This window comes from Anser brachyrhynchus (assembly GCF_964034855.1).
Source record: "Anser brachyrhynchus genome assembly, chromosome: Z".
NCBI lineage: Eukaryota > Metazoa > Chordata > Aves > Anseriformes > Anatidae > Anser > Anser brachyrhynchus.
The window spans coordinates 25,715,238-25,728,297 of record NC_137697.1 but is presented as its reverse complement, the minus strand read 5'-3'; the positions used below and the strand labels follow the sequence as shown (position 1 = coordinate 25,728,297).

The 13,060-nt window shown below is 34.0% G+C and overlaps 1 protein-coding gene across 5 annotated transcripts in view; it reads right to left on the bottom strand.

The window, feature by feature from the left end:
- UHRF2 (ubiquitin like with PHD and ring finger domains 2) overlaps positions 1–13,060 on the bottom strand; it is an 84,554-nt gene that overhangs the window by 3,539 nt on the left and 67,955 nt on the right. For 4 of the 5 annotated variants that reach the window (XM_080574446.1, XM_080574450.1, XM_080574449.1 and 1 more), the window contains exons 9-14: positions 11,850–11,954; positions 5,524–5,630; positions 3,283–3,445; positions 2,627–2,764; positions 1,710–1,833; positions 1,154–1,317 (exon numbers count right to left, since the gene is read on the bottom strand). In XM_080574446.1, the coding sequence (XP_080430572.1) occupies positions 1,154–1,317; positions 1,710–1,833; positions 2,627–2,764; positions 3,283–3,445; positions 5,524–5,630; positions 11,850–11,954 (801 nt within the window). The remainder of the gene's footprint in view (positions 1–1,153; positions 1,318–1,709; positions 1,834–2,626; positions 2,765–3,282; positions 3,446–5,523; positions 5,631–11,849; positions 11,955–13,060) is intronic. The other variant, XM_080574447.1, reaches the window with a different exon arrangement.

Below are 13,060 nucleotides of genomic sequence, written 5' to 3'. Positions count from 1 at the left end.
AACCTGTAGAAAAATGACTTTTCAGTAACTCAACTGCTTTTAAATCATTGTTTTCTCCTTTTTAGAAACATATATCTCTCTTGCTTATGTACAATTTCGGGCTGAAATTGTTTCTGATCATTACAAACACTGGATTGAACACAGACAAAAGCTTGTAACTTTACAATGTTGGTTCCTACAAAAAGGTACAGCATTATTTTGCATTATAGCAAACCTATTCAAGTGAAAGAACAGGGAGCTATATTTAGATGTTTTTTCTGTTAGAGAAGCACTATAAATAGCCAGTGGTAATTCTCAGATAAAGTAGACATGTATGTTCATTTTAGACACTCATTTTCCAGCCAATGGTTTGTTTTTCACTGAATTGATACAGGGTTTTATAAAGTTACTTTAAATTCGTCGTGCTTTGATTTCTTCTGCAAAACAGCTAAAATAACTACGAACTTGACATTGGTAAGACTACTTATCACTGAAGGATATAGAATTTCAGGAGATATACCTTCTGTGGACTTCTTTTTTTATTAGTGTCTATAGTTTCTTCAATCTTGAGCTACTCTTGCTATTTTCTTGACATTCTGGGGAGGAAAGTATTTTCTCTTTTTCTGAAGGTTCCTTCTCTAGAGAGTGGAATAATCTCGATTTGGATTAAAATATTAAATTCTGTATCTAAGCTTGAAAATGACTGTACTTCTGTCTCCTTAAACAAAGAAAGCAAGCTATATTTTCTGCCATAAAATTACTTTCCGTCAAAACAAAAAGTGGTGTCTAGAACCATCTTTCTTCATGTCTGATTTCTCACATCAGTACAGCACAAAAATACATTTTCATTTCAGAGAAAACATGCTCCCTTCAAAAATGAACATAAATGCACTTTCAATGCTTTTTGAGCAAGACAAGATCTCTACTATGTAGATGTCAACATAGTCATCAGCAGCAAACCTTAAGAGGATTTGCTATTGGATTGCTATTGCTATAAAAAGCATTATTTTCTTTAAATCAAAGCTTTACAAATAAAAATAATGCTAGAAACAGTATGTATTCAGCAAAAGTTCAACAAGTAAATTATGTTTTAAGAGAGACTGAAGATTTTTCCTAACACTTAAAGGAAAGTAAAATAAAGAAAGTAAAAAAATTAAGCATGCAGCAAACATACTGGTCCTTCCTTAAGAGAAGCAAGTACTTCATCCCACAGTTTCTGGTTCATACAATCTTCTCTAATCAGCCATTGCTGTTCTTGGGTCAATTGGAAAGCTTCTCCTTTCCCTCCATCTCCCATTCTCATGGCTTTAGGTGTATTTGTAGGTTCCTCTATACCTGCTTAAGATTATGACCATCAGACACAGTAATACCAGAGTGTTAGTCTAAGCTAATATAAGGGGAAGGCAAAACTGTTTCTAGAAGGGACTACATGGACTACACCCACAAAATGCGGCAATCAAATCCCTACTCCAACTCACTTCAGCTCAGCATTACTGAGGAATGCACAGAAGACTGTTCATTTTTCTACTGAGCTTAAATAAAAAAACCCTAAGTGTAGTAAATAAATTCATAAGATCCCTAGGCTACTACTGTATCATAGAACATGTGCTTAACAATTTACACTGGTACTCCAAATAGCTTCATGTTTCTGCAAAGTTTTCATGTTGTTGGCTTACTAAACATAACAAGAAAGACTTTGCTGATGAATGCTAAAAAGTAAAAAGAAATACCATCGTCAATTGTCCTTTTCTGGTTTCCATTACTCTGGCTGGTTGGCTCCTGTTTCACAGTTTGCTTTTTAACCTTATCTTTCTTCTCCTTACTAGCCATGGCTTCCAAATAACCTTCTGGATACTAAAATAAAAAGCATAGATTTAAAACAAAAACCACTGGCATACAGGAATTTCCAAATATGAGCAAGACTAATTTCTACAAGACTCTGAAACCCTATGACTACATATTGGAATAATTACAAAATAATTTTTAAAACCCTACATGATGTAGAAAAGTTTTAAATTACTATCTATATTTGAGAAATTGTAGCCAAGTGAAAGGATCTAATCTAGAGTGAGTTCTGTTAAAATGAAACTGATATCCAAATCCATGCCCTTTCAACTACACAGTTTCCTAAAAAGTTGAAGATGATGGTATATAGTATGATAAACCATTGCCTTGCTGAGAAAAGAAATACTGTGTTAATTCTTTCCATCTTTCATGGATTCTGCAGTGCCTGATTCCTCCTGGCTCAGTTTACTTTTGTGCCTGAAATACATTAACTGTACAAACTCCTCAGTCGCACATAGAGAAAAGCACATAAAAATGAACACTTTTTTTGATTTCTCAGATATATTTTTCAAACTGGATTCAAACTCTTAATTTTCTAATATATATATATGCAAAGTAATTCCCTGCTAAGATGGAATGGTAGGTGATGCTTTCTTTCTGCTTTGTCAATTTTTAAAAGATTTTTCCAGTTTACTGGTAATTTTTTGTTTTGTTTTGTTTTTTTTGGTTTGTTTTATTTTTAAGATCCTACCACAGTGAAGTACAGGAAAAAATGGGGCTTTAATTTAACTGATTTCCATTTTTGGATTGCATTTACTTGAACTGAGAAAAAAATCCCTGCTCTGCCAGCCCTGATTCGAACCTGTACACTCAGACCCAGTTTCTTTGACCGTTCCATTCCTTCTGAAGTCCAAGGTGCAGGCTCAACATCGTCTCTCCTCAGAAGATAGCGCCAAACTAAAAATCCACATTTTCCAATTTCTGGCCAATATTTCACCACCTACAGAAAAACATAGAATTACTGCCATTACAAGTGAAACACATATATAGAGTCGTACTTTCATTGTTCAAGAAGAAATCAGAATGCTAAGTCACACATTATTATTATAAAGTGGCCTTTCCATTACCTGCAAAAGTTTTTGTTTTTTGTTTTTGATAAATATAGTGTTCTTTATTTCAGATGTTGAGAAGTCATCAAACATTCAAAAGCTAGAGCAAAGCTGGAAGGTGCGAGGAAATTAGTTGATTTCCAGTGACGAATATCATTCAGTAAGCACACGTAAGTAGCTTACGCATTCAACTTTATATATCCTATTATTGGACTACGTTCTATTATCACTGCTCTGACTAATTTCATTTCAGTTCTTTGTGGAATGAACTAAGGCTAAAATGCTATCATGGAGAAAAAAGAATTCTTCCTTTTAAGCAATAACACAGAATTTACAACGTAACACGTACAAGACTTTTTAAAACAGCTTTAGAAAAATGTTATGTTGTACACTGTAGAAATCAAAATACCTTGTAAATGCCATCATATCTGTTGCCCTCCTCTGGGGCATATTTGCTGATCCGCCGCCCTTTTGAACTACGTACGACTCTGACTGGCTTACCAGCTCTCCAATTCTTAGACTCTGCTCCATTTTTATCATCCAAGGGGGCATCACAGTTAAGTGCCAATGCCCTAAAGACAGATTTTAAATATTCATAAAACAGATTGCTTTGTACAACATATTTTTGAGAATTAATGTCATTACATCATGTCTACTTCCCATACCTAATTATATTTTATCAAGAAGCATAGAATCTTTTAGTATATTTTTTAACAACTGCAGAACTGCAGAAGCAGTAAGTTCCATGCCACCACGCATGATTAAAAAAAAGGAACAAAAAAGTACCTGGTTGCCAATGGTCAAGATGAAAACTCATCTAATATAGCTAAATAAAATAAATACTTCTAGATTTAATATCCTTCATTTTTAAAATTAATCTCTTCCTAGATAGTATTGAGGGAGTTAAAAAAAAATACAACAAAAGGAAAACTTTCTCTATCATTCCCCACTAACAGAAGATTTTTAGACTTTTTAAGCGCATACACAGAATTAATGAATGCAAGAAAAAATGTTATATAGAAAAAGTACATAGTAACCGTCCAGAAATCTCTAAGTAACTGAAATCTCTCACGTAATACATCAATTGCCTCAGAGTAGGAGTTAAATAATAACAGATAACTCACAGACAAGCAAACCTCTTTATCCTATATGAAGACTCTCTTCTAGAAACCCAGAGAAAAGCAGTAAGAATGTCCACACCTACCAGACCAAACTGCTGCAACAAACAGTATAGTATCTCTGCTATCATCGTCTGATTTAACCACGGATTGAAAAGCCTTCAGAATCAGACTCAAATCAAACCACATCTCAGAACAGAAGAAATAATGTGGTTCATAAACAGTAACGGTACAAATATAAAATCCACATTGTAAAGAACAGCGTGAGACAGGGATACAATGAATATTGCAAAAAATATTTCATACATAGATAGATAGATAAATAAAAGAAGAAATATTCACACAAGCAAAAAACAATTCTGATCATACTACATAGAGTCATACCAATCTTCTGCACCAAAGTGCTTGAGAGCTTTTATCAAAATCAGTAATGGAGAGCAGCACCTTACTATACTCTGTAAATATAGCACGGAGTGTACTGCTGCAAAGCTACAAGACAAGATTTGCCTGTGGATATTTCATTTCCTAAAAGCAGAAACATGCTGACACTTAGAAGCACAGCTCTTAATTCTATTTTGAAAAAGAAGTTGCTCTATTCACTGAAAATGCTTGCAAATCTATTGCTTAAACCTTCCATCTTCCCTCCTTGTTCTTGTTCACATCACGTTCTCTCTCTCTCTCTTCCTCCCTCCCTCCCTTTCTCAGCATCCAAGCCAGGGTTTTCCTCTCTCTCCTTTAAACACCACCAAAAAGCTGAAAGAATCTCTCTCCATTCTACTTAACAGCAGCACATCAGATGTAAAAGGAGGCCTAGCAAACAAAAGGTCTCAGTCAATCTTAGCACTCCACAGTTGTTATGTGGTCAGCTACATAACATTACATTATGCTCTTAGAAATAAAAAAGGATGGAGAACTCTTTGTTCAGGCAGTGTTTTTAAAGCACACAAAAATACTGTAAGTATATGTCTAATCTTTTTGGACATAAATGTTCTTTTTCAGGTGCCTGTTTTTCTTAATAAAGCAACACTGTAGTTCATTGTTTTTCATGCAGAGCTATCATGGAAGAAAGGACTATCAAACTATGAAGGATTTCTTCTACCCGGGGAACATTCTTTTTTAACACTTAACTTTCATAGCTGACTTAACCATTTAATGTGAAACTTAAAAAAAAAATAAATCAGCCTGAGAGAGTCACCTGGAATAGAAAAGTTCCACCCAAAAGTGTTGACAAACTTCTCACTAACTTAGAACAGAGTCCCTTGAAGGAAAGTGTAGGACAATTTCAACCAGAGACAAGGCTAGTAGCTGCATCAGTAATACAGCAGGGTACTTCATTCAGGTGCAAACGTTTTTTTAAATCAGCAAAACATAATGCTTCATAAAATGCCTCTTTGCAGCAAGAGGCACCACCATTTACAAAAGTAGCATGTACAAGAGAGAATGAATTTTGCAAAATGTTAATTTTAAATTAAAGCATTATAACACAGCTTTTTGTTTTTGGAATACTTTTTTATTTTATCTGGAAAACTTACCTATTCATGTGTGTTAATGTCTGATCAAATGAATGTTCTCCAATCCTTTTATTGCCAGAAAGATCTCTACCTCCACTCCCAGTGTAAGTGAATTCATCTCCTCGATCCTGTGCAAGAAGATTATCCTTGTTTTTAACACTCCAAATCAAAGCAATTATATATATATATGTATATATAAAGGCAATTTAATTTGATCTATATACTCAGACAAAAAATATAGTCCAAAATATGGAAAGTCATGTTTTCTATTTCAGTATCATTGTCCTACAATAGTTGTGCCAGCACAAAGTTACTGGTCTAGATATAACATATTCACCAGAAAATCCCTATTAAAAATATTGTCTGCCTTTAAAATTAAAATTTTACAACTTTTAAAAAAATTACCTTTAAAAACAAAGTATTTCTTAGAGAACACATTATAGCAAGTGGAGTAGCTCTTGCTAGAGCTTTGTTTTCCATAACAAAGGTAATCATTATAGAATAAATAATTTGGAGAGTCATAAATAGCTTTGAGAGATCATTTCAGTTTGTGCAAGGGGCTGAGTGATAGTAAGTCAGAGCCATGTGTGCTTAAATACAAGGCAGGTGCTTTAATATAATAGCTCCAGCTACTCCGAACTAGTAAGAGCTTAAACTCATTTAGATTCACATTTTAGCTGATACAACTATGTAGTATATTTCCTACATAGAATTGTATTTACACTGAAGGAAGGTTGATGAAATCTTTTGCCATGTAGCAAAAGAACAATCAAAAGCTACATACACATAAGTAAAGCCAGTATTACTATTTTCTTTAGGAAGTATGTCACAGAAATTCGTATTACTCCTAGCAAAGTCAAGAATTTCTAGAAAGAAAAAAATATACTTAAAATGGTATTTCTTTGGAGATGCAAATTTTGTACAAATCATGATGCAATAGTATAATAGTAAATAATAGGAAAGTAAAGTTTATATGATTTTTTTACAATAAAATTCTGAACATACTTGTATGCAGTAGTAAAATTCAGTCAATTTCTTACCACTATTAAAAGTCTGACATTATTAAGGATCCATTGCAAGACTGTTACAGATATTTCATGACTGACAACAGCAGAAAAAGAGAAAGTTAGAAAGAGAAATGCTGGTTGTACAAGGCCATAAATTAATTATAGAAATGATTTTATCTTATTCTGTGTAGGGAAAACCCAACAGAAATTCAGCTGCTGTATTAGAGTGTTTCTGTCTCAAGATTTATCTATACATAATAACAAGCAAGTGCTATGAAGCTGAAAAAAATACTCAAAACCTAACAAAGACATCGTATAAACTCTGGTATATCCTTTCCTAAAACAGTCTACTTCTCTGTGCTCAATGAATCTCCAAAAAAATAACAGAAACAGAATTGTGTCGTATAAGGACAATATATGAAACAATTTCCAAAAAATGAAAGACTGAAAAGGCAAGAATCATTTACCAAGAAAGGACAGAATAAATTGTATAGTCAGGTATCAGAGAACTGAGCTATGGTTTTTTTTTTTTTTTTTTTTCAATGATTGCTAATAACGTCATGGCAAACAAAATGTGGAGATAACACAAGGCTGATTGGGATAGCAATAATATGAAGAGGGATGAATTTGCTTGATGAATCCAGCCCATTCAAATAGCTTATATTTTAACACTGAATAAGAAGCTTGTGCAAACTTGAGAAAAACAACTATATATCAGGCAAAGATTCTGCAAACAGAATTGGAATGTTACTTTCATCTTTCTTTCATTTAAATACATACTTAATATCATAAGAATTAATTTTTATTAGTGTTCATGCAAAAAATCGATGAAGTCCTGCAAGAAACTCACAGTTTGACACAATGGAAAAACAAAAATTATGCTGATCCTTCAAAATGTTATGAAGGCTATAGACTGATGGTACTCTATATATTATACAAATATAGCTAACATCTCATTAAAAACGTATGAATTTGAGCAAGAAAGTATCTCAGCATGTTAGGCGTTCACAAACAGAAAATATGGCCTACGTCATTGACCTACAGTATTCTTATGAACAGAATGTTTCTTGGACAGCATGAAATATAAAAAAAAGAGCTAAATGGTGTTTTACTAAGCATTGGCAACATTATTTTCCATTTTTTTAATCCACTTTAACATCATATCAAATTTTTTCTTCAATGTTTTAGAAACAAACAGATATGCAAAGACTTTCATATGTACGTTGAGAAAGCACAAATAAGAGTAGTATAGATGAAAGTTTCACACTCAATCATGAAAGAAGCAGACAAAGCGGCAGGTAAGATGACAGTGACAGTCATAGTACCAGCAGTAAGAAGGGTCTGGTCTGTGCAACAAAGTAGGGATTATCAGGATGTGAAAATAATTCTGAATATAATGCAGGTATAGAGGAGACACTGAAATTCAGAAAATGATATAAGAAAGGTATTTTTTGGCATTAGCACTTTGCATGACTGATAGCTAACCATACAGAATAACACACAATGTGGACAGAAGGCTGTCACAGAACAGAAGCTGTTGTGAAAATCTGAAACACCGGGAAGAAGCAAGTATTAAAGCTAGTCCAACAAATTTTGTCAAGTATTTCCTTAGTATCGGAGTCAGTAAGAATGGACAAATACCAATTAAGAGTGAAGAGAAAGATATTTGGTGGCTATCATATAATGAGACACTCAAACTGTCTCACACCATTTTGGAGTTCCAAGTAGGTACCAAACCAATCGGGTCCTGAGACCTTGGAAACATCACAGCATTTGAAAACAGCAAGTTTCACAGCATCAGTCATCAGGTTTCCAGCTACATATTCAACTCAGGTGACAGACAGACTCTCAGTGTAATGGCTGTAATGAACTTATGTTGGATTCTCAGTAATATAAAACAGAGCAGTGAATATCTGAAAAGAACTGTTCCCTTGGTAACATAGCACAACAGGATAATTCAGAAAATGTATATAGGACACTATGTCTCTTTTGCACCAGGGCTTACACTGGATTCAGGTGATCCAGGCAAGACCTGCAATCTCACTAATAAAGCTGCATAACACATATACATTTCTAGGTAATCTGTTACTCACAATGGTCTTTGGATATAAAACTCAAATCTGAAGCTCTTTATTGAGACTTTATTTGGATTTAAAGCAATTTAAGTATGCAATTCACTACAATACTTGCACTGCATCTTTGCCACTGATGGAACTGATTTAGTGCTTCCAGTGTGCAATGAATGCCACGTGGAGTTTCTGAAATGCTACATCCTCATGAGAAGGTTTGGGAAAATCCAGTGGACTAAACAGCATTTATTTGTTACTGGATTATTTCAAGCAAGAGGAACAACAGCTGTACTAACATATTGGGTCTGACTACCCAAACACAAAAGTAGCATAAAGATACAGATCATTCAAAATGGACAATGAACCATTTCATGAAGTAGTCTGTAAATGCTACACCACAGGCACTGAATGGTTTTAGTTTAAATAAACCAACAAACCTAAGAAACAAGTATATTTGCCCAGGGTCCCTTCTGAGTCATTAGAGAGGCTACTCTTTTTTATCCTTCCAGATTATTTTACTAGATGATGCAAATGATCACTGCAGATACTGTTCTCCAACAGATACTGAATCTCACTTCCAAGATTTCACTTACAATCCTATATGCAAAAGAACTTAAAGAAAAAGAAATAATTCTTCAGATTAAACTAAGGATACCACTCAATTAATTTACAACACTATATCAAACCAGCAGAAACACGTATCTTGAAACTTTTGAAAAGAGTAAATAAACAGCAGTTTTAAATCTGACCCAAGAAAACAATGACACAAGCTTGGAAGAAGACAATTTTTAAACACAAAAGTGAAATTTCTTCTGCTATTTGATTTGATGAACAAGCAAGTCAAAATATTTTTATCATGAACACTGTGATTGCACAATCATTGTTAATGTTGAATATCCAGTGTCTAAATGTTAGTCTATTGTGAAATACTTCTTAGATTTCAAATTCATGAAGAAATCTCACAATTTCTTCAGCTAATGTTCCCATTACAGTTACTAGCAAGAACAAGATTAGCAATATTAATATATTCAAGACTCTAAAGCTAACTATTGTAGGACTGTATCTTAAATAGTTAACCTACATAATTTGTCACTAAAATCCAAGATTAAACATTTATAAGAGAGAGACTAATATGCAAACATTTTACAGGCATGTAACTAAGAATGAGGCTAAGCTTCACATGCAAAACAATTTCACGCACTTCTCATTTCATAACCTATGACTATACCCCTTCTCAATCTTGAGGGCAGATCCTTCACTGACAGAACTTATTGTTACTGAGCACTCAGAATGTCACAACTTGAGCAAAGTTGCAGACAAGTCTGGGTCTGCAGAACCATAAGTTTCCAAAGACACAGCATAAAAATGTCATGATCTAAAAGCCAGACAATGAATTCTGTTTCCTATTAATATATTTTTGCAATTATTTTACTCCAACAGTGAACTGTTAATTTAAAGCCACAAGAAGGGCATTAAGATGACACATTAGGAAAGCGTGTAAATAAAGATTATAACCATATGGTAAAAGTTTCCCAAATGCATGTATTTCTCAATCTTGTGAAAACTTACACACTATGTCATACTACTGAAATTCAAGTAAGAGTCACTTCTCTTTTCTTCTCATACAATAAAGTAACAGACGGTTTTATCTAAATTTTAACGTAAAAGTTTAATTGGAGGAAACACATATTATATTTAGGATACTTATTGTACAGAATTTGATTTTTCCCTGGGTATTCTTGTAGGAGTTTAATTTCAACCTTTTTGCACAGAACAGGGGAAACAGAATTAAATTTGAAAATAAAATTTGGCATATGAAAAAAGAACTGAAAAAAAACCCTAATTCAAAAAACGCACCTGGAAAAACAATTTTTCCCCTTGCATCCTTACTTTAGAGAACTTCAAAAAAGCTGACATTCATATGAATTTTTAGGTATCACCTGCAACATTTCTCCCCAGCTATGCTTCTTCAAAATCATATATGCCACTGAGGCTGTGACAGTGCCTAAGTGTCTACAAAATCACATGATCCCAACTTCACTTAGCTAAACAGGAAGAGGCATGCAAAGGATTCAAATAACTTCATTAGATGTTATTAATTTAATAATGACAGTAGCAGAAATAAGGGAACATCAGTATCACTACCAAAAAGAAGAAGATAGCACATAGAAGATCTCATCCCAAGATAGTAGTTATAACTACTGAGCAACATTGTTCCTGAGGTGTACTAGCTAAGGTTCCTAGAGTTCGGGTTAGAGTTGATTCAAAGGACATAGTAATGTACCCCAACACCAAGTACCTCCTCATACGACTTGTTCAACAAAGAGACACAGACACCTTCAGAGACAACACCCTGTAGCTGCAGGTACTGTCAGCAAAGAATACATTACATTCTGAGGCTATTTCAGATGCCTGTTTCTTTCTCCAATGCCTTTGTCCTTGTGATTAGCAGCTACGCATGTTGTCAAAAAAATGGACTGCTTACTGCTTTATCCTTCACCTGATGCATGCATGATTCAAAATCCCACCTGGTGGAACCGAACTGCAGGAAGGGATGTACCTTGTGTAAACATTATTTGATTGCAGAGAACAGTAATCTATTCATAAACAAATGTTGATCAGCATCATGAGAAGAAAGTTGGAGGCAGTTAATTTTATTTATCAACATAACTGCTTTGGTTGCTCTATTTAGACCTTACATCAAAGTAGAAATTTTTCCAGCAACTTTGGGGATGATAGCACAAGATACTGAGACTTTCCTATGAAATTCTGAAAGCACTAATCAGTAGGAATCAAGAACCTTCAGAACTTCACAGAATCAGGTAACAGATGCCTTTTATTCTTGCTTCATTAAAATAAACACATTGCATAAACAAACCCAAAGGACGAGGCATTTATCTGACTTGAAAGCAATAAAAATCATGACCAAAGAACATAAAATTACTTGCATATCATTGTCAGATTTTACATAATACTAAATTGAGACTCTGAAAGTATACTGAAATTTTACTACCCTAAATGGTGTAAAATTCAGCTGCAATTTCTTGCTTGAGCATAAGCATGAGCATAAGCATTTTTTAAGAAATATTTGCTTATATATTTCTCTCCAAAATACTAAGAACTATTGGATTTTTTATCACTGGTAGTTATTTTTTTCACAATTGTATTTGCATAAGCAGTAAGGCTCATATCAACAACAAACGTAACCCTCTATCTTTAAAAAGATTAATGTATTAGAACAGCAAAATCATTGCTTGGATAAATGACATACCACTTCATCCTCAAATCCTCCAGCTAATACAAGTGAGTAAGCTCCATCATTACTGCGTCCATGGATTCCACCCACATGTGGTCTGTGAACACCTGCTTCGCTCACCTGGTAACAGAAAAAGGACAGTTTCTAACATCTTTTTCAACCAAACAGCTATCTATCATAACTTTTAACAGTGAACTTTCTGCTTAAAAAATTGTATAGGGGTGTCTGTGTAAACAGTTAATGTACAACTACCATTAAAGGTGAGAATTCCACTTGTTTTTAAGGAAGAAGAGCCAAAATAATGATATCTAAAAAAAGGAAGGACAATGTAGGACAGTTGTGACACCAGAAGATGTAAATGTACACTTTCTTCTTTGGGAACATTTTCCACGATTCTTTCCACGAGCAGTATTTAAGACTGTACATATTGATATACCCCATTTGATAAAATTTTGTATTTGTTAACTATGGAAGATCACAGTGACCTGTGTAAAGATCACTCTGTCAGGTACCACTAAATTAACATGCTATTAATCTGTGATCAACTCAGAGGAATACTATGGCACAGCCTAATGAAACAGAAGAAGTCACTGAATCAAAGCGTAGATCACAAACTAGTTCTCCAACCAGGATAACTCTCAGATAATGAACGTGCAACTTAGCTGCAACCACACCACTCAAGAGCTGCTGTTGTAGCATAAACCTGCAACATCATTAGTCTGCTAGAATGTATCTCCCACAAAAATTAATATATTAACCAGATTTTTGCTGCTTGTTCCAAACTACCAATTTATATTTAAAAATTAACAAGAATAAACAAGAGATGACATATTAAATTCTGTACTTTCTCACTACATGATGTCAAAAATATTATTAATAGAATTAAGGTTCCCAGCATAAAAACAATTAGGATCCTTCTTCATACCTTCTTATACTCCTTCAAACCTAGGCTTTGTCTGTTCTTCTGATTCTGCCTCTCCCACTCCTGTACCCCTTTTTCCATCCTATACTTTTAAGCAACTTCCATAAAAGTTTACGTTCTTTTGCTATAGTCTTGTACTTTCAAAATACTACAATACATCATATCAGAGGTCCAGCTGGCAAAGAAAAAAAAAAAAAAAGCTGTCTCTAACAACAGACAAGAGCAGACAGCTGTGCACAGTATGAAAACTCTGTAAGGATACAATGATCCTTCCTTGTACGATTTCTCAGCAAACAGCTGTCTA